A 24385-nucleotide genomic window follows, 5' to 3' on the forward strand; every position below is an offset into this window, starting at 1 on the left:
CATGGACATCAGAAACATTATATAGAATATTAGTATAACTAGTATTCCACTTGGAATACTTGGTAGAGAATGAGAAAAAAATGCACGGGGAAAATAAAAGGATCTCATTATGGTTTTAATTTTTAAGCTCCTTCCACAGAAAGATCTCTGATCCTATAAATGGTAATGCTCCTTTGTTGGCATGCCTGTGGGTTAAAGATAAATCTCTTTGCTCTATAGTTGCTTAGTTTGTTTTTTTTATTTTTTTGGTTCTGTGGTCCAGGCTAGGACCAGTAAAGTATCCTGTTGTTGTGTCCTGGCATAGTCTTCATGGCCGGCGCTGGCTTGGCAGCAGAGATAAGTCTCCCAATGATCTGCTTTGTGTTTTCCTTTGGTCTGGCTAAGGCCCACTTCTGTGTGGCTCACAGGGAAACTGTGTGAGGATTCGATTGTGTCCGATTGAAGAGGGAAGCTCATACTGGAAGCACGGAGTGACACAGATACATTTATTTAGCCTCACATCCAAGGAGGAGAGGAAACAAAAGATCCCAGTTTAACTGGTGCGGGAGTGTTCGCTCTTTTTTGTTTTTTTTGGTGGTGTTGCTTTTAGAGTTAATGTTTTAATGTTTTATTAAAGCTGACAAAGCGAGCGACCGTCGCATGTAAATGGTTAACGTGTTACTTTCCAATCCCACAACTTTGCCTTTCTTCACACCACACAGTAAAGGCATTTAGTTTAAATCTTTGAATATAGAATCATAGTTATTGTGAAAATATGCTTTTCACTTCCCATGTCGGACCAAAATATACATATTTTTTTAGATGGAAGTGCATTTTGTGTGCATTTTGGAAGCTATGCACCGTTTGGTTGCAGATATGTGACAGATTACCAAAGGCTTTAGATCAAGTCATCATATATTAACCATGCTCTTGCAAAGAGTGGGCAGTTTCTAAAAGAATAACCTTGGATTTAAAGCAGGTAGGCTGGGGGAAACAAAAGACAGCATTGTGTTTCCACTGAGCAAATGTGTGAACTGCCAACTGCAGAGGATCTGGGGACGTTGTAGCCTGGTGTTGATCTGTGAATATCTGCTTTTTCTTTCTTATTGAACTAAAACTTATATGAAATTCTTGGATTCACTTTTTTTCCTTTTTAGCCTGTTTTACCTTTGTATAAAGTTTTTGTGGTGGTGTTGTGTAATGGACCACACAGTTCTGCCGTCTTTGTCTATACTTAGAAAATGGAACATTTTGTCCTCAGATTTGATAAGTTAGAAGTAGGAAAATTGGACAAAGTTTTCAGTGGATTTGGCATGGCTTGATAAGGAGGTCAGAGAAACTCCCAAAAGCCAATTTTTGTGAACTATTAAGTGCTCAGGATCTATCAAAAGAAAGGAACAGTGGTGAACTGGTGACAGGATCATGAAACAGTGAAAACTCTGGACTAAACAGGAAAGGTCACACCACCAATTTGGTAGTATTTTAGACATAACAAAAAAAAACTAACCAATAATTTTCAATATTGACTAATATGAAATGCATATATCATGATAAGTTTTTCAGCCACATCGTCCAGCACCACTATAATGATAAACTCCTATTAAAGAACCACAGACTGTGGGGTCTGGATTGCAGGTTTATCTTCTGACTGCTATAGCTTTATTTTTTTATGCCACTACCAACATTTAGTTAGGCTGTTTCCAAACTCTAGTGAATTTTGTAGAAGTCCTCAGTTTCCAGCTGCAGGCCCATCTGTCTCTGAGCTCAGTTCAGTGACGGAAAAGAGCCGCCCAAACAGCTGTCCTTCTCTACTCCTGACAGAAAATCTAATCAGCTCTGCTGCCCTAACATCTTTTAGTTTGCTATCAAGTCTTCCTTCCATCATGCTTAAGCAAGACAGACACTGGGACTTTTCAAACACATTCAGATGATTCTGCCTTGTAGTTTGGCTTTATCCTGTGCTGCAGAATGTCTTGTGTTTGATTGTTTTTTTTTTCTTTTGTTTCTCTCCTCTTTCTCTTTCAGGACTTTGCTCTTTCAGGACTCGTTTCTCCAGAATATGGCTGTCATCCACACTAACAGACCTCACACTGAGCCAGAAAAGCTTGGTCCAAACTGGTCCAGTCACATCCAGCCTACCTGATCCTGGACTCACAGAGGTGAACTTAGGTGCTACTGTTAAAATGCAAATAATTCCGGTTGATATTTCATATCTTTCTTCAAAAAGTGAAACAGAAAAGGCATTTCTTTAGTTCAGGATTTTCCCCATACTGTTATGTTTTATTCATTCTCCAAAACGGGATCGTAAAGTTCTGAGTATAAGCTGGTCTCAGCGGACCGCTCCTCCAGGGTCAGAATGCACCAGCTGTTTAGTCGGGTCCTCGGCCAGAGGGACCTGTCTAGAGCAGGAGACCTGTTCTCTCTAGAGGACACGGAGATCGAAGACGGCCTGTCTGAAGCTCTGGATCAGATCAAGGACATCTCCTGTTCACCAGTCAGTAAGCATGTCTAAACAGGCAAAACCGATACACAGTCCTTTGAGAGTTATGTTAATACTTACATAGCAAATGCCACTTTAATGAATTATTTATTTTGTCATATATTATTAATATTCTTAATTTTGCCGCCTGCTTCTTTCTGCTGACCGACAGGACTATTTGACTAATGACAATGATCAGGCCGTGGTCGAGATTTGCATCACACGCATCACCACGGCGATCCGAGAGACCGGCTCCATCGAGCGACACAGCACGGCCCTGGTGGGCCTGTGGGAGTCTTGTCTTGAACATAACCTCACTCCTCAAGGGGAAAGCACAGAAGACACGCCGCACGCAAAGATAGCCTCTGACATCACCAGCTGCATCCTGCAGGTACATGCTCATCAGAAACAGACACACTGGGGGTTTGATGACCTGGAACTCTTAAAGGACATAGCTTTGCACATACCTGTCATCAGATGGAAAATGATTTATGCCTGTGGTGCTAAATAAGGTTGATATTTGCAATCTTCTTAAAAACATGTGGTTTCTATACACTAAGATGTTCACATATTTACAAAGTATATGAAGAGAGTCTTACAGATATATTAGTATTTTCTTTCAATATGGCCCATTTATAGCTTTGTACTGAAATACAATTCAAAGCTGCACCTCAAGTTGGTTAAATAAGGGAACAATATCAACTTTTAAACCTATTTGTAGTCCTTGGGCTTTTTCATTTTTTGTCAGATTACAGCCACACACTTCATTTTATTGGGATTTTGTGACAAACTGACATAAGGTGAAGTATGAACAGAATAGAATAGAATAGAATAGAATAGAATAGAATAGAATAGAATAGAATAGAATAGAATAGAACGATTCCTACAGATTTTGGTGCTATTCTCCAGATAAAAAACAATGTCTCACTTAAAGACTATAAATAATGATTTATATTTCACTTATCTTTTGCAATATCACTTATCAAGAGATAAATAAAAACTGGTACAGCTTATAGCTTCATCAGATTAGTAAACATTTAATTTTAAATCCAACCCTTACATTCAAAAGAAGAAAAAGCAGACAGGTCAGGGATACAGTTGTGTAGAAGTGTAAAGCTGCGTAAGGTTGAAAAGCAAAACAACGCTGAACATCAACTGAGAAAAAGAAGAAGAAAGTGGAACAATAAAATCATAAAAAAACATGGGCTATATACATTTTTTATATTAATTATTAATTTTTGCAAGGCACTCTATTGTAATTAGAATAATTGAAATGCTAAGAAAATGTCTAAATTTTATTACACATATGAATATTATTTTTTTACTTCAACAAGCTCAAATATCGCGTACACTGAAGTAATCCTGACATCAGCTACAATCGACCTTTTTCGCTTACAGCAGTATGACATTTTAAAGGCTTTTCTCTGAGTGATGTACTGATATCAATTAGTGCATTACTAATTCAAACAAGAGTACTGCTGACAGCTATTGTTAATCAGTTCATTTAACAACATGCTATTTTCTGGAGAAACTGAAACTATGGCTAAAGTAAAGGCATCAAGCCATTTGGGTGTTTTTTCTGTTCAAAGTTTGCCACAAGGTCGTTTGTGAATGGATTACATATCCTTTGAATCGAATGTCACAGCCTGAAAAGTAAGGGTCAAATCTCTGGTCTGCAGTCTTTGCACACAGTTTCACTGTGCAGAACCAAATGCTTTTGATCTTTGCACATGTGCAAATAATACTCATTTCCTCAGAATGAGACTGTGTGTGTATGTGTGTGTTAAACGATGTTACAGCATCTATCTATAGAATGAGAGATATGTGTAACATTAGCATTTCTTTTAGTAATTTTGTACTTTCTTCACTTTTGGAGTTGATCAAAGTGTCTAGGAATGTCGAATTAATAACGCATGACTTTCAGTCTCCCAAGGATAAAAATAGGACTTGGCACAGCAGCTTGTTTGTCTAAATTGCTCTTCAATATAGAAAAGACAAGAGAACTTGGAAATAAAGAAAACAGGTGTATGTTTAACCTAATATATCTAGAAAGTTCCCACAACAGCTATTTGACTGATCTTGCCACGTTTTACTTTCAAGGCAATAATAAAAGAGTTTAAAGCAGTTGGAATCATGACAAACAAGACTGGAGCAGAACCCAAGTATATTTTTCTACTTTAGACAGAGAGGTGGATGCTATGGGAGGTAAAAAATAATCTTCAAAGCTCCCTGTTAGAGAACTGTGAAAACAGTGACATCTAGGTCACCAAATTGCCCTTAAAAACCAATTTATTTTAAGGCTTTTTGCACATCTTTATCAGGGGTGCCAAAGCCTGTGGAGGTGCTGTGCATGATACATTTAACTTGCCCTTGCCCAGTTTATATGCTTTCCCATTGCTGTATTTTTTTTATTTTTTTGCAACCTATAACTGATTTTACACCATTTGATTGGAAGAGAAGTGTGTTATCGTAGACGGTAAAGGTTTGTACACAAAAATCATTTAAATAGTAGATGGAATGTTCAAATGACAGAAACTTTGTTTGATTTTAACACCAAAGGTACAAAAATGCTAAAAATTGATGGAGAAAATAAGATTTCTCATCTCGGGTTTCTCAAGCAAAAAGGTTTAGACTTGAACAAACTCTGTCCTCTGCCTTTTCCACCCCCCTTGTCCTTGTTCCTTCAGGAATGGGAATGTGTTAATACCATCCTAATGAGTCCAACTCTTCAGAAAAAGGCCATTCGCATGCTCACACACACAGACACACACAGAGGTGAGACTAAAAAGTCTGACAGCTCTGGCAGAAATGTCTGATTCTCATGTCCCAGTTACAATAGCTATCACAGGAGACTATGCGAATCTCTTTCTTTACCTTTTAAAAACCGTCCTCCTTGATTTCTAGCCCCCTTGATCTCCGATATCTTTGATTCTCTCTTTACCTCGCTGTCATTTTGAATTTACACCAACACACTTGTCTTATCCTTCCTCTGAAACTCCCACAAGGAGCAGGAGAGATGTATGCAGTGGTTTCTTGGAGGAAGAGGTTTATTGGCTTGCTGGTTGTAAATAAACTGAACACAGGCAAGTATAAACACGAACAGAGATTTCTGTCTTATAATGAACATTCACCACACAGACTCAGTGAAATGTCTTGATCTAAATATTTAAATTTAGCCCTCAAGAAAGATGAAAGATGGAGAATTAGGTGGGATGTATAAGCCTGTACATCTATTCTCTAAGAAAATGAGCCAGAAGATTCTGCAGACTTGAACACACTGTGGTCTTTACTTTCACAATAACTACGCACAAAGAAATACAATAAGAAAATAATAACTTGAGATTATTAAATTATAATTAGTTTTGAAATCTTGTCATATTTTGATGTGGACTGATAATTTGACTGAGTTCATATCAGCTTCATTGTATTTTGGCAACCCAGTATTTACACTGCCGCCATGTGGCAGAAGGGAGTCATAGTGCAGAGAAAGCATATTCTTTAAAAAAATATTTAAAACATTGGCATTAAAGAAAGTTATTTTTGGGGTAGCAAATTATAATTTCATGTAACAGAAGTGCGGACAGAGTTTTAATTTCTATTTATTTAGGTTGTATGAATATGTTTTGAATCACACTGTCCATTAGAGGGTGCTGGTGCATCTCAAATAACATTTCTCCTTTCCCACTCACACTTTTTTATTATATATCTTTCAGCCCCTACAGTATGTTTATGCTTGACGTCATGTTGAATTACAATAAACTCTGTCTAAAGAACACATCAATACATCTAATGTATGTCGCTTACAGATATAATTTACCAACCATTTTTGCTGATTTTTGAAGTTGTTGGTTTTTTTTAAGAAAATAGGTGCTAATGGATAGATGAAGTAGACAGGCAAATGGGTGGCCAGCCTATGGATGCTAGTCACCAATTTTTTCAAAGCTAACACAAGTGCATAGTCTCCTTCATTTGCCACTGCCAGCTATTCAGCAACAAGGAAGTAACCGCCACTTGGTGTGCAGTAGTCTTAATTTTAGTCTTAATACAATGGCATAGTTTGGCATAGACTCTCCAAACAAGGGGTTTCCTGATCTGGGAAGCCCCTGGTTCAGCGGGAAGAAATCCTACAGCATGTGCTCCTTTTACCACTTCAACGTGCTGTCAACTCCTGGAAAGCACAAAGCACTGAGTACTAGTAAATATGAACACGTTAAAGGGGTGTGAATACTTTGTAAGGCACTGTAATTTTAAGGAAGGAAGGAAATCCATCATATTGTCTTTCCTTAGCCACATGATCTGAACTTCTTTTCTTGTTTTGTCTTCTCAGAACTACAGCTGCCCCTCAGTCATGGCGCTGGCTGTTCCAGTGGCGGTGCGATTCCTTCAGAGAGGGAACCGAGAACTGAGCAGGAACATGTCCAGCTATCTCTCACTGGCTGCTATAGCAAAAGCTGACTTGCTGGCTGAACATACAGAGGCCATAACCATCAGTGTGCTGGGAGGTACAGTCTACGCACTTATAGTCGTGCAGCTAAAAGCGACTTACTGCTTTTTTTTTTGTGATTTCCTTTGCACTTAAAATAAGCAGATCATTTTACTCCCACGTTAGTTTCCACATCTTTAATCAAAAACAATGAAATTAAAAGCCTGCCATAGCATAAGTTCAATAACTCATCAGTATAATTTTTGTAATTGTGCTTATTTAGATGATGATTCTTGACTTTGGGGGGATGGTTCGTAGAAGTTGTACTCATGAGCTCTCATTATGAGCCTTTTCAGCAGAAGTGAAACAATCGGGTCAAATGTTTACTCTGGTGGAACAGGGAGTTATTGTTGCAATCAGAAGGTGCTGTAATCAAACCATTCAGAAAAATAATGGTAATAAGTTGCAGCTGCCTCTTATTGTTGAACATGGATACATAAGAATGACTTTTAGGTGGTGCATAAACCTTCACAGATGGTTTATTTGTTGTTTTTTTAATATGTGATCATAACTTTTACCACTCAATAGAAGTTTGGCGATGCAATGACGCATTTTTTTAAAAAGTGAGACACTGTAAGCCTAATACTGCAGCTACTTTTCCACGTTTTGCTTTAAGATTATTTAGCAAATAGGAAAAAAAGATTCAGATAGTTTGCAGTACAAGCCGTGTCTTCACTCTGAAACATCATGCTTTGGGTTGCTTTTATTGAACACTGACAGGGGAGCTGATGAGAGTATTTAAGAAGATGGATAGAGATTTTTATTATGGAGTTTTGGTTTGCACCTCCTCAGACAGATTAAAACAGAAACTGAGCAACTTAAACATTTCATTCCTGATTCCTCTTTTCTCTGCTCGTGGACCCATCTACTTGACTATGGCCTTTTCAGCCTCATGTTGACTTTTGTGTTTTACAAGCCGGCTGTGCAACTGAGTTCTGAAACCTCAGCATAAACACAGGGGTGAGGTAGATGATGGCTCAGTTATATGAGCTAGCAGGACGGGCAGACCGCACACATGTGTATTTAATACTGAAGTCAGTGAAGGCCTGTGCAGTCATATACACATTGTCCTATTTAATGCATTCCTTTAGAAATGGTTCGACTCGGTTCTAGCGTATGTTTTGACGTATTTACATTATATTTTTGTCAGTGTGGTGTATACTCAGTTTTATAAGAAATTGTGTCTGTGTGTTTGTGTATTCCCAACCCAGAGAGAGCTTACTGCAGGATGCAGCTTTTATAGCTGCAGCAGGATGTCTCACTCACACATGCTCGTTTACAAAAGTTTAACTGGGTTTAGCTCTATGGGGGCTAAGTGTCAAGCTGTTCCTTTAAATGTTAAAGTTAAATGTGATCTTTAGTTAACTGCATGGTTTGGAATGCAGTTGTAGACTGAATGCAGATTGGTTGTAGATATATTATTATGAACCAGTACTAACTAACAACTGGGGACTTTTCCTTTTTTTTTTTTTTTTTTTACATGTCGTACCTGGCAGGGTGGCACTCGGGTAACAATTCTGAGTGCCAAGGTCTTTGGATTTATTTCAAATGTAATGGACAAAAAGACAGAAAAGAGGAGAGATGTGAGAAGAGAGGAAGAAGGATAGAGAGAACACAAAACAACCTGGAAGTCTGTTTCTATACCTGCAGGAAGAGAGAGAGAGAGAGAAAAAAGAACAGAACTGAATAGTGACGATCAAAGTATGCATATGTAATAATAATAACTTCAATATCTCTGAAAAGTACACAGTACAAGTTAATATTAGATGCATTTAGTGTAAACCATGGCCCAACATGCCCAACATGGTGTTTCTGACAAAACACCTGGATCTAAACACCTGTGTGTGTGGGAGCATACTTGTGTACTGTATATAAGGTTTCTCCATAAGAATGTTAAAACTGGGGGTTTTGGGAAGCCAAAACAGATCTACCCCCCAGAACCTGAGGCAGACATGGAGGAGACCACAGACCCCATCCAGAAACGGGCTGAAAAAAGGCCACAGGGTCCAAACAAGCCAGACAGCCAGTCAACCAGAACAGCCGAAGATGAAACAATCCCAACCCCCAAGCTAGCTCTACTCTCAACACTATGAACCTCACGCACCCCACCAGTCCATAACAGCCTGGTAAAAAATGATAATGAAAAAAACACTATAACCATTTTAAAATGACTCAGACAAAATACACGACTAAAGTACCGTTTACTCTTCTCCACTTTGTTTTTGGAGCTGTTTCTGTTTCATATTGTAGGGCACAGCTGTGGATGCTTCACTGCCTCAAGAAATGGTTGCAGTACCAAGTATAGTCAAACTGTAGCAGTAGCAAAGCAGATTCAAATAAAGTTTTTGTTTAGTTTAATATCTAATTTGTTTCTGAAGTGAAGTAAATCCATGGCTATGATTATAATAAGCTCTAAAGCAAACAGGGCAAAACTTTTTGAATTCCCACTTTTAAGAAATAGCTAATGCAGAAATATGTCAAATATAAATTAGGACAGACTTTTAACATGCTAAATTTCCTGTGTTGGCTCGAGGCTCAGTGTGAAAGTCCTCATTAGACTCTTTCAAATTCTTTTCTGCCTTCTCTGACAAAAAAAAAAGCTTCTCTACTCACTTTAACTTTCCATTTATTCACTCGTGTTATGCAAAAATATTTATTTACAAAATACATTCTGTTTCATCTTTTCACATAAAACAATGTACAGTATAATACAAGCAACAGAGTTATGCAAGTTTAATCATGCAAGATTTGACTGAGTAAACATTTTCCCCATGGTTCATACACGTATTCAAAATAATTTTTTTTACTTTGTTCATTCCAAAGACAAAGAATAATCTAACTATTGAACACAGGTAAGAAAAGACACAGCATAAAATTAATTATTCATAAAATTGATGTAAACACTTAATGAATATAGTATTTTTATTATAAAAAATATGTTTGAGTTTAAAAGTTTTTCACACATCCAAAACGTTGCAACAAAATAATAAAATTAGCCCTACGTTCTAGTTTTTCATATCTAAAAGGAAGGCAAGTACAGCAGTTTTTAATAGTGTTGCATATGTTGTTCTAAAGTTTAATTTCAATGAAAACTACTAAGCTACCTCCGCCTGCAGTTAACTGTACCTTTAAGGCCGTGGTGAAAAGATAGCAACATTTTCCCAATGACTGGTTCTTGTTAAAATACATAATCTGTGTTGTTTGTATTTGTTAACTGCACCTGCTGTTTCTATGAAATCCTCAGAAGTAAAAACGAAAAATGTCATTAGCCTGCAATTACAGGATCATCTCTTGTCACTGTGTGGGACTTCTTATTTCTGCTTGGCTGTCTGGTCATTATCCAGTTTGTTGAGTCAGCAAAAATGAGTTAGCAACTTTGTGTCTTTCTTGCTCTCTAATTAAGTCTTTGGCAAATGCTGCTTGCAACACGTTTCCAGCAACACGTCATGTTGTCTAAACTGAGTTAACGGAATCAGTTTAAAATTATAGGTTATAGCACAATTTCTCACAGTCTCTCACAGCATTGGTTGTTTTATTCCTTTAACCGTTCATGATAATATCAATAAAGATGATGCAGAGAATCCGAGTCTCACTTATAAAGACGTGTTAAAAATGTCATGTTGAAACTCTTAAATGTCCACGGTTTCAGCTTGACTTTTTTTTATCAGAGTGGAGGATATGTATGCAACAAATTGTTATGATTATTAAAATGATGGATCAGTAGATGAACTGAGCTCCTCCATGTGGCACCATCTCTGTCACCCCCCATGCCACCACGCTCCCCCTGTGCTGGCAGCCCTGGCCTCGCTGCGCAGCCAACTGGGAAATTTCCTGTTCTGACAGGACAGTGTCCCACATATTAACCCCCGTCATTTTCCCAGCAAACGCCAGCTTTGGATCAAAACTTCCCTCAAACCCGGCCACACCACTCCCGCTGGTGGGAGACAGAGGGCAGCAGCCGTTTCTTTCTTGCCCGAGCTGGAGTGAGCCTCCCTCGGGAAAGTTGTGTCCCTTGGCCATCCCGGGGTTGGACGCCATCTTCTTCCCGCCCACCCACAGGGTCGCCAGGCCTTGCTCGGAGGACCAGGCGCCGCATAAATGGATCCACTCTCCTGGGCTTACCACGCTCCTTGCCTCCACCTGACTAGCTTCCTCTCCAACAGTGAACACGGCAGAGGTTTGGGCGAGCAGCAGCTGGATTTCAGAAGGGTTTCGACGGTGTCCGTAGGAGAATAGCACAGTTTTGTTGAAGACTGAAGTTGGCTTCACCCACATGCAGACAGTAAAGGTGGACAGGGCCAGGGGGACATCTGGAATGATAGCAGTGTAAATCCGACGGGAGCGCATAGGAAACAGGAGGGCCATCTCACACCCTGTGCAACAAGTAGAAATGACGGCAGATGGGGTCAGTCAGTAAAACTCACGGTTTCATATACAAATGAAACAAAACATTGTCTCTTGTCAAATGTCTTGTCTAATCCAAACATTGGATTAGACAAGGAAGACAAAAAATTTGTTATCACATAAAACAAAGTTTCATAAGTAATCAATAAAGTTATTAAGAGATAGACTAATTTAGACTAATTCTCATGGGAGTAGACGTCAGCACCCTGACTGCTGTATTCTGGAGTAATTGAAACATGTTTAAAGAGTTGTTTGACTAAGGCTATGTTTGGGGTAGTCAACAAAAAATCTCCAGCAAGAGAGTTAACCCTATTAAAAACTCTTCAGATGATCCTCTTCAGAAAGACATTTGATAACTTGTTGTAGACAATAATTGTAGTCATGAAGCACAGGCAGTTCATGATGGCTCCATAATGGCTCTTGTTTCATTGTGGGCTGTTTCAAGTTAATTTAGGTTTTATGCTATGTGTGGCATTTTATCACGTTATGATGTTTTGTTGTCTTTTGAATTGTTTTAAGTTGTTGAAGGCAAATCTGGGGAAATGCTTTGCAAATTAGTTAAGGGTATAAATGTTGTAGTTTTCTGTTTTTGTTTCTGCTTAACACTTGTTCATGCAAATAAACAAAGAATTAAGTACACGGTTGTTTGTGAAGAAAAAAAATCCTTGACGTTTGAAATATTACGGACCAATTAACTTGCCTATTTTTGGACTGTGAGTAAAAACTAATCTGATGCACTGGGAGAAGATGCCATGCAGAAAGACCTCTCTGGCATAATTTAGATTGTATAATTATTTTTTTTTTAGAAATTATTCATATAGTTTACACCAAACCATAATTTTGTGCTTTTGCTCCCCAAATTTAGTAAAAGCTGATCAATTAATTAAAAACAAAAGTTAACAAAGTGAGTATAATACTGACCTCCAGAAGGTCTATTTTCTGTCAAATAAGAATGTTCAAATTCTCATGACATTTTAAAATCTCCTTGGCTACCATGTCACCTATTCTCTTTAAAATCAACTTTCGATTGTTTGTTTTTTTATATATATTTTCATTCTCTGGGTTGCCCCCTCCTTCCTGCTCTAACCCTTTTTTCCACTCCAGTCAGCTTTTTCTTCCAACCTGCTAAAATTGGATATCCTAAATATTGATGTTCTCTTGGTCTCACTCAGAAAATAGTAGCAAGGAGAAAAAAGCTTTTTGACGTGTGTGTTTGTGTGTGTGTTTTTTTTTTTTTTTTGGGGGGGGGGGGGGGGGGGGGAGTGTGCGTGCGTGCGTGCGTGCGTGTGTGTGTGTGTGTGTGTGTGTGAGTTCTTGTTGGTTTACATCTGGTTCTACTTTCCCAGGGTGCATTGGTGTGGTTTTTGCGGTGCATGGGTGATGAGCACACTTCCTTTTGCTCTGTGTGTGTTGAGCTGACTAACATTTCTAGACTCTAAAAAGGGGAATGTCATGAGGAAAGCAGCTCTGGCTCGTAGGATGATGACAAAATCAGCCTTGACTTCACTTTTTAAATTAAATCTTGGGAAAAAGAAGAGAGTCCTTCTGGCTGACAAGGTTGACTTGCCAGAAAAGAAATGTCTAAACTATTTTGGGTTAGCAGATGTCATCTCAGACAACTTCTTAAAGACCGCATAAGTTTGTCCTAGCTGAAGTTGTGTTACCTAAATGTGCCACTGCAGGAAGAAATATAAACATCCTTAAGGTGGCTGAATATCAAACAAACACAAACTAAAGGAAACAGCATACCAGAGTAGACAAAAGGCTGGTAATAAGATATAAGGTTTACCTGCAGGTAGGTGCCTTTGCCTTGATGATTTCAGCTCTTCATCCAGCTCAGCCTTCACCTCTTGCATTGCAGCTAGCACCTCATCCAAAGCAACCTCTTCTGGTGTCACTTCTTGGAGAGGGAGGCCATTTTTGCCAGCTCCTGCACTTCTGCTGCTGATGCAGCTGCTCTCCAGCTTGGCCAGCCTGGATGTTTGAGTATGTTCTGCAGAGAGAAGCTGCTGTATCTGGGCCTCCAGGTGGTTGAAATTTCCAACAGCAGGGGTCAGATCACTGCGCTTGAGGAGCTCCCGAGTTTCTCGTAGATGGCTCTCCAGCTGCAAGACCATCCATCTTCCTGCTGTCTTCACAGCAGCCCCACATGACCCTTCAGACTCGGCTATAAACCTGCCAAAGGATGGGTGGAAAAGATTTACATCTTCTTTAGCAGAAGAGCTTTAATCCTTCACTTTTGTCTTGTTTAAAATCACTCTTTATGCCATAATTTCAGCTGAATTAACCTCATTGCTTGATAGAGCAACAGGACCCCTACCGACAGACCCACCTTCGCAATTCACCGCGCAGTGTTCCCATTTCGACCTTGATGATGTCATCAACATACTGAAGCAGCATGTTCTCCCTCATCTGGCTGTTCTCCATCATGGAGAAGATCTTGTCCCATTTTGTCAGGTCTGGAGAGTTGCATGGGGTGGAACTCGGTGTGGCTGCAGAGAGACATGGTGAAAAGTTTTACCAGGACAGAACATTTTACTCACAGAGATAAGTAGAGATCCAAAGTTTATGGAGTATTTTATGACTTCATTATATTGATTGTCAGAATAGTTGATGGTCTATCTGGAAGGTGATCTCACATCTAATGTCATTTTTATGATTCCCATATGAAGGCTGTCTATAAAGGATTGTAGTCTCACTTTGTGAGGTTCGCAGTGAGAATGATGTGAGCGCACGTCTTGATGAACAAAGATTAATGTGTAACGTGTATGTTTACACCTCACAAGCTTACTCAAAATGTGTTCTGGCACAAACTTGGCTCTGTGTCTGTGACTGCAGCTTGATCAGGTTTATGTAAACGAAACACACCACCAGCCAGTCACAGACGGCTGGTGGTCTCTCATCCATTTAAAGTATTCATTACAAATACTGCATTTGCTTGAATAAGTAAAAACCACTCACAATCAGGAAAGCAAAATACTGCACAGTGACGATCTTTACTAAACAAAGTGACAGGATTTAGGAAAACACAAGAAAACTTTATACAATGAATAGAATTTTGTACCATAAAATATTTAGTAAGGCATACAAATACTTTCTCATTTACCATTTGAGGTAGTATTTTTTAAATTTAGTTTGATTTTAAATGTGACCGACATTAGAGCTTGTTTTATGAGCCAATGGCTGATTACTTAATTAGGATTTAACTGAAGAGCAAAACTTTTTTGTGTGTTTGCCTTTTTGGACACTCAGTATCTGTTATGTCTTTTAATATCACAATTATCCTGAGGGTTGTGGTGTTGAAAGAGAAGTCGGTCAACCTTGGCTGTACAGCAAACAAAGCTGGTTTATTAAGTCTGGGGCAACATAGCAGAAAATGGCAGCCCTCCCATCGGCAGTTTACTTCATGCTGGTTAAACCCCGCCTCCTTATTTTATATCGGCCAATCACATTAGCCTACCAGAATAGTTAAAAAAAGGAAACAAAGTTAACATTCACATACATAATGTGAATTATTTATTAATAATAACATATCAGGAAGATATTTTATGAATGCAAATGCACAGTTTATAAAACATTTTATTCTTTTTATTACGTTGATTACTGGAGTTTTATTTCAGCCAATCAAACACCAGCAATTATCTCTGCACTTTCTATAAAAGGGCTGGGTTTGAGACAGACCTCCTCTTTAGCAGGGTCTCAAAATGGCTGCCACAAAAGACACATCCACAAGGTAACAAACATTTCAACAACCACACACACCTACGCTAAAGGTTCATTTACACCCTAGAAGGGTTAAAAAAAAAAAAAAACATGGCGTCTTAACAGCACATAATGACCTAGTCATATTTCCTTTTCGACATTTTTTAACACAAAAACATGGTGGATTTCCCTAGTGGCTTAGTGAGTTTTGTGGGGGAAACCCTGGAGCAACACATTTAGGTAAAAACTTGGATTTAAAGACCATCTTAAGTCAAAATTTCTAATGAACAGTTTGAAATCTCTGACCAACCTTAGGTTTAGATTCAGTATGGGCAGAAAACTACCTGAAGTCCAACTTGGAGAGTCGGAGATGTCAAACCCACAGATTCAGATTCAGCAGGGCTACAACACCCTCTGAATTCAGAATGTCAGCTGGGAAGTCAGAAGTCTCTTAAGCCAAGTTTGTATGCAAAATGGGGAGACCACCCACTGAAGTCGACTTGAAAAGTTAGAGGTCCTTAACCAACCCATAGTTCAGATGCTGTGTCGATAGAACATGTCTGGAAGTATGAAGTTCAGCATGAAAGATCCAACAGCCTAGACTTATCCCAGCTTCAGATTCAATATGACTGACATAAAATACTGTGAAAGTTCAAGGATGTTTTCTCTCATTGCAACAGGATCACTCATAGTACTGTACAATCTCTCTTTACCAATTCTCATTCTCTGTCTTCAACTTGTATGGTGAATAGCAGTTACAACAACAGACTTAAAATCTCACTTGTACACAGACAGATGCATATCTTGTTCGTATATGTTCAAAACACTGTTCATCATAGATCAGTTAAATATTTAAAAGCTTAAAAAAAAACTTAAATGTGCTAAAAAGTAAAAGCAGACGTAGGTCAGCAGGTAGAGTGACAAGCTGATGACAGCAAATGAGAATGTCAGGTTGTTGGGAGATCAATGAGAAAACGAGAAGGAAACAGAACAATTTCCCCCGCTGTGTTTCCTGTGAGATTATCCAGCTCTGTGCTGTGAAATGAGAAGCGAGACGGAAGGAAAATAAAGTGGGGAGGATGTGCTTAGAGAAGGAGAGAGATAATACGAGCAGTGGGAAACGTGGGGTAAGCGGGTGGGTTAAAGCAACAAGGAGTGAGAATATATATGTGTGTCACACATGTTGTTCTGGTTAGCGTTTGACGCTTTCAGGCTCTGTTTATACCTGCAGACCTTTTCTGGGGAGATTGAGGCGGGGGGATGGGGAGGCATTACTGCAGATCTGCCCTGCTTGTTTTGGCTTCCAGGATTATTCAGAGGAAGCAGGATTTGGCTTCATGCAGTGTGTTTTCTTTGGTTTATTAATGCAGACAGTAGTTAACTTTTTTTAATGAGAGAGAGAAAATGTTTTTAAACATAAAAGAAATTTAAAATGTAAAATGTTCTGCATAATTAATTTAATTTTTTACTAAAATCCTGAGTGCATTCTTTGCAAAATAGTAAACTACACATTTTGTAAACCTCTAGTAAGTGCATAGTGAGTCACTTGCTTCCACTGATGAGAACATTGAGAAAAAGTCACCTTTAAGCTCAACCCCCCCCATTTCCTGTCTGCTGAACGTCATTTTTCAGCCTGCCACTCATGCGAAAGTGAACTGTACTGTGACCTCTCTCATGTTGCCTATTAATTCAGATTCCTCTCAGAGATTGGGAGCTTTTGGCGGGTCAGAACTAGTGACCCGTATCTCCCTCTGACCTTTGACTTCCCCTCGTCCTGACACACCTGTGAACAAACTGTTCTCAACTCACGTTCTTGACCTTTTCTGTCCCTTCTCCAGCAACCTCATTATGAATTCTGTGTTTCGTCGCACCTCTCCTCCCCCTCACTCCCCGAACTAATTTGTGTGTGTATTTTACCACCCAGTCATTTGCCTGGAGCCCCTTCTGTTTTTGCCCGTCATCACGTTTTATCACATCACAGGCGGCTTGCCCAGATTTTAGCCTCTTAACTGATGATGGCGCTGCAATTATACCTCCTACTAGGTTTAGAAAAAAAACAAACAAATGATGAATGCAAGCTGTGAAGGCCCTCGGCTGAAGCATAAGAAACTGACACATGTAGTCCTTGCCTTTTCTCTCTCGTCCAGGCTGCCGTGCTCATGCAACTTTAATTATGTTGAAAAATAATTCCCTTAGTAATTCTGCAATAAGAGAACTGACGTCATTTCACACAGTTTTTTTTTCTTCTTTTTCATCTCTGCCAGCAGCCTTGATACTTTATTAACTGTGGTGCCGTTTTTTTTAGTTTTCTATTTCCAACAGTAAACAAGCCAACCAAAAATAAAGAAAACAAAGTCAGTGTTATTGTTTTAGGAAGCTTACTGGATAGATTGCAGAGCATCACACAAAAGCAAGACTGAATCTCTATTCCAGTGGTCATGGTCTTTTAAAGCTCCTAGTTGTTAGTGCAAACTGAGACTATAAAGGTTTTGACATTTATCTAATTATAATTAGTGAGCTTTTTCCCCTTCTCCACTCCCGTTTTGTATATTCTGACATCATTGCATAATTCAAAGACCTTATGTCACCTCAGAAACAAGCATGACTCCATACTCTTCCACCATAGCCAGAAAATAAAATACAGCTGTAATCTTCAATTGCATCACAACAGGAAATGTGCCTTTCAGAAAATCAAATACACATTTAGTGTCAAAGACTTACGTGCTGGTGTCTCTCCATCAGGGATTTCATTGTAGTAGTCTGAGTACTGGATCTCGATGTCATCCTCGTAGGCGAGAGTAACACACGCGCACACAGAGAGAAGAAACGCTGCCTCAGGGATTCTCCACCAAACCATGCTGCTGCTGCCGACTGAGAGAGTGTGTGAGCAAAGTGAACAAGTATGTCTGCTCAGCTCCAGGTCCTTTTCCTGCTTCTCTGTCTGCCTGTGTGTGTTTATGTGTGTGTATTTGTTTAAGGGTCCTCTGCTGCTGCTGCTCTCACTTTTCTACAGACCTGCAGGTCCACCACACTCTTTTTCAAGCCCCAACTCTCTCTTATTATGTTAGTCCCTCCTCCTTCTCTAAAAACTCCCCACCTCTTTCTCTTTATTTCTGACTGATTTTTCTTCTTCTGTCCTCCACTAAATGCTGAGCAATTATTGACAGGAAGCCCAGTATTCCTGGCATAGGAAAGAGCTCACTCATGCTCATCTGTTTTTCACTCGTAAAATATTCCCGTAATTCTGACGAGGACGTATCGTCATTTCACAGATTTTTCTTTTACAATTCAGGATTGTACAGCAAGATATTTATACTCATGCATGAAAGGCAAAAAATTATACATAAGACACAATGGTCACCCAAAAATAGTAGTTATAGCAAAGTGCCAAGTTCCAGTTTAAGTTCATACAACTTCTATCCATCTGATAAAAGTAAAACCTAACAAACTGGTACCTTGTCTACCATTTTAAAAGGATTTGTGGTGAATCAGGTCTGCTTGTTGTTAGATCAGCTAATGACCATTTTTGGAAAGACCTTAATAAAAATAAAGCCTTCTGGTTAATTTTGAATGTTCAAGATATGACCAGCATTGTTACCTTGTTATGGTCACCAGCACCTAGTTTTCTCCAAGCAAAATCATTAAAAGCATAAAATATTTTTTATTTTATTTAATTTATTTTTTTTAGAGGCACTAATCATGAAGCTGGTTCACATGTAATTTTTACCTAAAAAGTCACAACCAACTTTGAAAAATAATTGGAATGAAAATTAAAATACAAATTTTGAAAAAATAGCCAATGTTGCAGATGAGCAGAGTGGCTAAGGGACTTTTGGAAAGAATTGAGATTTATTTAATTTAATAACATGTTAGGCAGATATTGGTTCTTTATACTGACAGAGGATAGGAAAAATTAGAAATCCCTGCAAACCGATGCATTTTCTTGCTTTAGAAATGCTTTAGAAAAACTATGAGCTATCTCAGTATGTTGTGTCGTCGTCGGTCTCATTTTGTTTCCTTATAACTAGTGTTCCAGGTGTTTTATAATCCTCAGGCCTCAACTGTTTAAGATGGATAGACTGTTTTTGATGGTTGAGGAGAAGTTTGCTACCTCCACTTACTTACTTTTGCATATCTCTAACTTTCATTTTACAGAAGATCTTTGTGAATAGTAAGAGTTCTTACTCTGTCCTTTATTTTTTATTTACAATGGAGCAACCACACACACATTTCACATATTGCACAATTTCTAGGTTTTCTTGGTGGAAAAAAAAAAGCTTTTTCAGAAATCTTTTCCCAGAATTTACTCAGTTAGTATAAATACACCCAGATTTACCTCAGATGAAATGAAGGTTTTCAAAAATCCTGTAACACATAGTAACAAAATATCCTCAACTTTTTTTTCAGAACTAACATAGTTTGAAGTGATAATTTTTTTCTCAGGAACCAGCTCAAACCTGGGGTAAATAAAATAATTTAAAAAAAGCTTAATCAGCATTTCTATTTAACATAATCTTCTGCATGTTTCGCCTGAAAACTATTAGACCTTTTTACCAGAATTATTAAACAGATTGAAAGATCAAACACACTGGGACTATCCATTGAGGAAAGAGTTTTTTTCCCCTCTCTGAATCTCCATCCTTGTGCAAACATCTGGCTCTCTGAGGCAGAAGCAGCGCCTCGGCCTGCGAGTGAGGCAATGACTCATGCTCTGTTGGAGGTAGGCTGTGTGGTGTAATCAGATATAACTGCTGCTCCTGTGACTCTCAGGCAGAAAAAAAAGAAGGGAGCTAAAAAATAACAGGAGGGGAGAAAGAAAGCTGAGATTTAGACTTTTGCCCCATGCAGAGATGGTGTGCAGGCTTTTGTTGGACTTTATGGATGAGATGTTTGCCTAAAAACTTTTGTGTTTGTTTATATTGACACATCTATCTGTCAGCTTCTCACTCTCGTTTCTGTGGGCCCGTGATTGTGTCTGATGCGACACAATGTGACTGGGAAATCAATGTAGACTGTGTTTGCCTGTTTGTGTTTGGTCAAACTGACTCAATAACTTTCTCATGGGAAATGCCAACACTCATCCTGCTACCCCCACTCCATCTTTCTCTCTGCCTTTGTCTTTCTTGTGGTGTTTTTCTGTTTCTCCCACACAGGCCTACTGAAAAGCATGTGTTCCTTGATCTCTTAACCAGAGAAGTGTCATGTTTTTTTTTTGTTTTTCGGTATAGTTGCGAGAAACATCAATCTAAGAAAAAGATTTAAGATTAGCATTTCTGTTTTGGGTTTGCTATAGTTTTAATGAAGATGAATCTTTAAAGAAGCTCTGAAATTTAATGCACTAATATACTGCTGCACACATTTCCAGAGAGAGATCTCTGACCATTTGTTCCTAGAGATCATCCATACTCTTTGGTCAAGTCAAGTCAAGTCAAGTCAAGTCAAGTTTATTTATATAGCACTTTAAAACAGTTCCACTGACCAAAGTGCTGTACAGCCACAAAATTAAAACAAGTGAAATAAAAATTAAAAGCACACTAACACCAAAAATACAATCACTTAAAATGAAGACACACAATGCAATACAAGAACATACCCAAATATGCAGTCATAATAAATATCACAATAAGTAATCTAAAAAAAAGCAATAAAAGTAACTAAAAGTAACAGCAGCTCAAGCTGAATCAAAGGCCAGCCGAAAAAGGTGAGTCTTAAGAGCAGATTTAAAAGTTGCCAGAGAAGTGGCCTGCTTTACCGACATTGGCAAAGAGTTCCAAAGTTTAGGAGCTGCCACAGCAAACGCCCTGTCCCCTCTGCGCTTCCTCAAAGTCCTCGGCACCTCCAGGTACAGTTGACTCGCTGATCTGAGAGCTCGGGAAGGGCAGTGTACATGTAGCAGCTCAGAAAGATAGGAGGGGGCAAGGCCATTTAAAGATTTAAAAACAAATAAAAGAATTTTAAAATGAACTCTAAAATGGACAGGTAACCAGTGCAGAGAGGATAAAATAGGGGTAACATGTTCTCTCTTCCGCGATCCAGTTAAAAGCCGTGCAGCAGCATTCTGGACCAGCTGAAGACGAGACAGAGAGGACTGGCTTACACCAATGTATAAGGAATTGCAATAATCCAACCGCGTTGTGATAAAGGCATGGATTACTACTTCAAAGTGCTCAGCTGATAAAATGTTCTTAATCTTTGCAAGTCGCCTCAAATGAAAGAAGCTCGATTTCACTACGGCACTGATTTGCCTGTCCAATTTAAAATTTTCATCCATTATGAATCCCAGGTTTGTGACAGAAGGCTTTACATATTGTGATAGCGGACCCACGTCCACTGGAGGAGACCTACCAGTGGTACCAGGGCCAAAAACAATCACTTCCGTCTTTCTTTCATTAAAATTCAAGAAGTTCAGAGCCATCCAAGTTTTAATTTCATCAAATTATCCTCTCTTATCCTGACTTTTTAGCCCCACCCACAGGTATTTGGTGGGATTTCTACTCCTTATCAAAGCCTAGAGACAAAAAAAAAAGATTAGCTGATCAGGTTGCTGGAAGTTTCTTGACGGTTTGTTGCACAGCCTTCCTCTGTCGCTACTTACTTGTCCAGGTGGAGTGAATGCTGTAGGCCAGTGGTTCTTAACCTTTTTTGAGGTACCGAACCCACCAGTTTCATATGCGCATTCACTGAACCCTTCTGTAGTGATAAATAATATGATTTTTTTTCCCCCAAATTCAAGACATAGGAGTGACCCAACCTCCGCAGCACTGATTGGCTAAGCAATGTAACGTGATCCTCTGCAGCAAGTGATGGCAAAGCAGGGCGTCATCACGACTTTACACAAGTGTGTCTTTACCTCCGTGGCAGAGGCTCCACCGAACCCCTGAGACCGACTCATCGAACCCCTGGGGTTCGATTGAACCCAGGTTAAGAACCACTGCTGTAGGCCAATGACTCAATGCAATCTGCCGGGTTCCTTAAATGGAAAAATTCTTAATTAATTTGAGCAACAAACTGAACTTGACTGCATTATTTGGTAACTAGAATTGATCTGGATAACATGACCTTTTTTTGTAGTGTGGTGAAAAAACTTAGTGAATTGGCACTGTATTAATACACTAAACAGAATTTAATTGATAATGAACAATAAAAAAGATTTCTATTGCAACAATGTTGTATTTAGAAAAATGAATGCACACTTTTTTTTTGCCTCCTTTCACCCTTTATAGCTTTTTGTTTCAGATGAAGCAGTACATTTTACCAGATGAATTGCAGGTACAGGCACTAGCGGAACAAGTCAATGTCGAGCCGGGAGGCGGGGCCAATGACCGGGCCCCTCACGTGTATCACCTGCGTGAGGTGCAAGGAAGCACATTGGCTAAACCGTGAGTCAAACAGTCACTGGGACTGACTGCTATATATTCCATTGAGGGACAGTAACTTTAACATTACATACACCTTTCTGAACAGGCGAGGGCGCACTTTCTCGGTCTATAATCAGACATTAAAGCAACTTGAAACCATTCCTCCCTCCCTGGCACCTCCAGACCCGGGCCCCCATGGGCACCCATCCGGGCCAGGAGGCAGCCACCCCCCGACCCCCTCCCATTGCTCCGCGCCTGGGTACAGGCAATCTGATTTTATGATAGTTGCATTATTAGCTAACAGTTATTGCATGTCATCCATTTCACAGATGGTGACATTGCTTAAACAATACTTTTGTGAAAAATTTCACAGCAGTGATTCTAATGATGAAGCTGCTTGCAAAGGTGACAAAAATGTTGCCTCAAACATGTTGATGCAACAGATTGACTCTCTCTGTCTATGCACAGTTTGAAGGGCACCACATGATTCAGCTTTAATGAAATTTGTCTGCTCAGGGGCACGAAACTGTACTAACAGGTTTAGCTGAACAGCATTTGAGGAGAACTGATGAATATTGTGTTCAGATTCTTTGCAGAAAGGAGATGAAGATAAATTTGTTCAGCTCAGATGGAGTTCAGTGTTTTACCATGGTGATGCTCTGCTTGGGGTTTTTCCCCCGGTACAACAAAAGAGCAGTACTAAAATTGTAAAAAAAAAAAATTACAACAGAACATATCTCAAAGATAAACAATATTTTAGCTTTTGCAATAAAATCTTGTTTGTTTTTTTTTTTGAGAACATGTTTACACTTTCTGCCCAAAACCTCAGCTTGAAAATATGAAAGCGTATAACTAAGACCAGAAGAGATCGGGCATCATTTTCATTACCCTAAAAACAAAGAAACAAGCAGGGAAATCTGAGTGTGGATTTGACTTTTTCAATTGGTTCCACATTGAAGCGTGAGGATCAAACAACAATACTGTTCCTATTTGTGGGATTTTGGCAAGAAATCAATCAAGTTTCTGCTGTAAGAATCTTTCATAATAACAGCCAAATTCTGGCATTGTAACATGTATAAAAACAACAACAAAAAAAAGTAGGGAAGATGGACATTTTTGACTGAACTTTGAAGAGAAATTCACAGGGGATAAGAATGATTGAATTTAAACATTAAGATTTAAGACAAGCCTTAGGCATTATCACAGGGAGGTAGAGCAGAAGGCAAACAGATGTTACACACTTAAAGGCAGAGAAGAAATGGGTCTATTTGTTGTGAATTCAGCGTGTGTATGACTTGTGTAAATATTTATCTTTTGTTGCCACATAACTGCCACTTGAATTGATGGTTAATCCAACTAAAACGGATCAGAAATGCGTAGCTGACAGCAAAAAATCTCTTCAGATTTTGTCTTCTTTATATAATAAACAACACTAAACAAACCGAAATATTTTATTTTTACATTTTACAACTATGTTTTATTTTTTTCTAAATCGGATCCTTCCGAATGCATCGCCACCTGAAGTGCTGAATCAGCGGAAGTAGGAGCTGAGTAATGTGGTGTTTGTCATGGTCTGAATACTTGAGGCTCATATGATAAGAACAACTCATAAAGGTCGGGACGGGGTTACAGTCACTTTGGTGAAAGTCCAAGATGGTTGGTGAAAGAGTTACTCTGTGCATAAAGCACTTTGAGTGGTCTGTTTGACTGGAAAGGAGCTCCATAAATTCATCCCAAGACCGTTCACTAAGTGATATAATTTGTCCAAAGCAGCCTGACGTTTTGAAGAAAAAGGAAAAAAAATAGTAAACCCCTAAAAACCTAAAAGCTGAAATTCTGTTTTAGATTTTCTCCAGTTGTAACGCATCGCCCGGCTTCTAAAACCTCCACATTTCGCTCATAAGTCCACGGAATATTTTCCCAAAAGAGGCATAATCAAGATATTTATTTGGGACATGTGAGCCAGGCCTTTGTGCTCTT

The 24385-nt window shown here is 39.0% G+C and overlaps 2 protein-coding genes across 3 annotated transcripts in view; one reads left to right on the forward strand and one right to left on the reverse strand.

Moving 5' to 3' along the window:
* Positions 1 to 24385, forward strand: part of veph1 (ventricular zone expressed PH domain-containing 1) — a 76546-nt gene that overhangs the window by 11824 nt on the left and 40337 nt on the right. The window contains exons 2-4 of one of the 2 annotated variants that reach the window (XM_081614375.1): positions 2005 to 2473; positions 2631 to 2849; positions 6786 to 6960. In XM_081614375.1, coding sequence (XP_081470501.1) covers positions 2336 to 2473; positions 2631 to 2849; positions 6786 to 6960 — 532 coding nt within the window. In that variant the 5' untranslated portion in view covers positions 2005 to 2335. Of the gene's footprint in view, positions 1 to 2004; positions 2474 to 2630; positions 2850 to 6785; positions 6961 to 22326; positions 22427 to 24385 lie in introns of those variants that run through there. The other variant, XM_017308331.2, reaches the window with a different exon arrangement.
* On the reverse strand, positions 9551 to 18098 carry ptx3a (pentraxin 3, long a). Its single transcript, XM_008425328.3, has 4 exons — positions 17769 to 18098; positions 13678 to 13837; positions 13135 to 13520; positions 9551 to 11314 (listed from the first exon to the last, which is right to left on the reverse strand). Exons 1-4 carry the CDS (start codon positions 17902 to 17904, stop codon positions 10659 to 10661), a joined length of 1338 nt encoding a protein of 445 aa, XP_008423550.2. The 5' UTR covers positions 17905 to 18098; the 3' UTR covers positions 9551 to 10658.

Source organism: Poecilia reticulata, chromosome 13 (genome assembly GCF_904066995.2).
Source record: "Poecilia reticulata chromosome 13, P_reticulata-male-v2, whole genome shotgun sequence".
In the NCBI taxonomy this organism is placed as follows: Eukaryota; Metazoa; Chordata; class Actinopteri; order Cyprinodontiformes; family Poeciliidae; genus Poecilia; species Poecilia reticulata.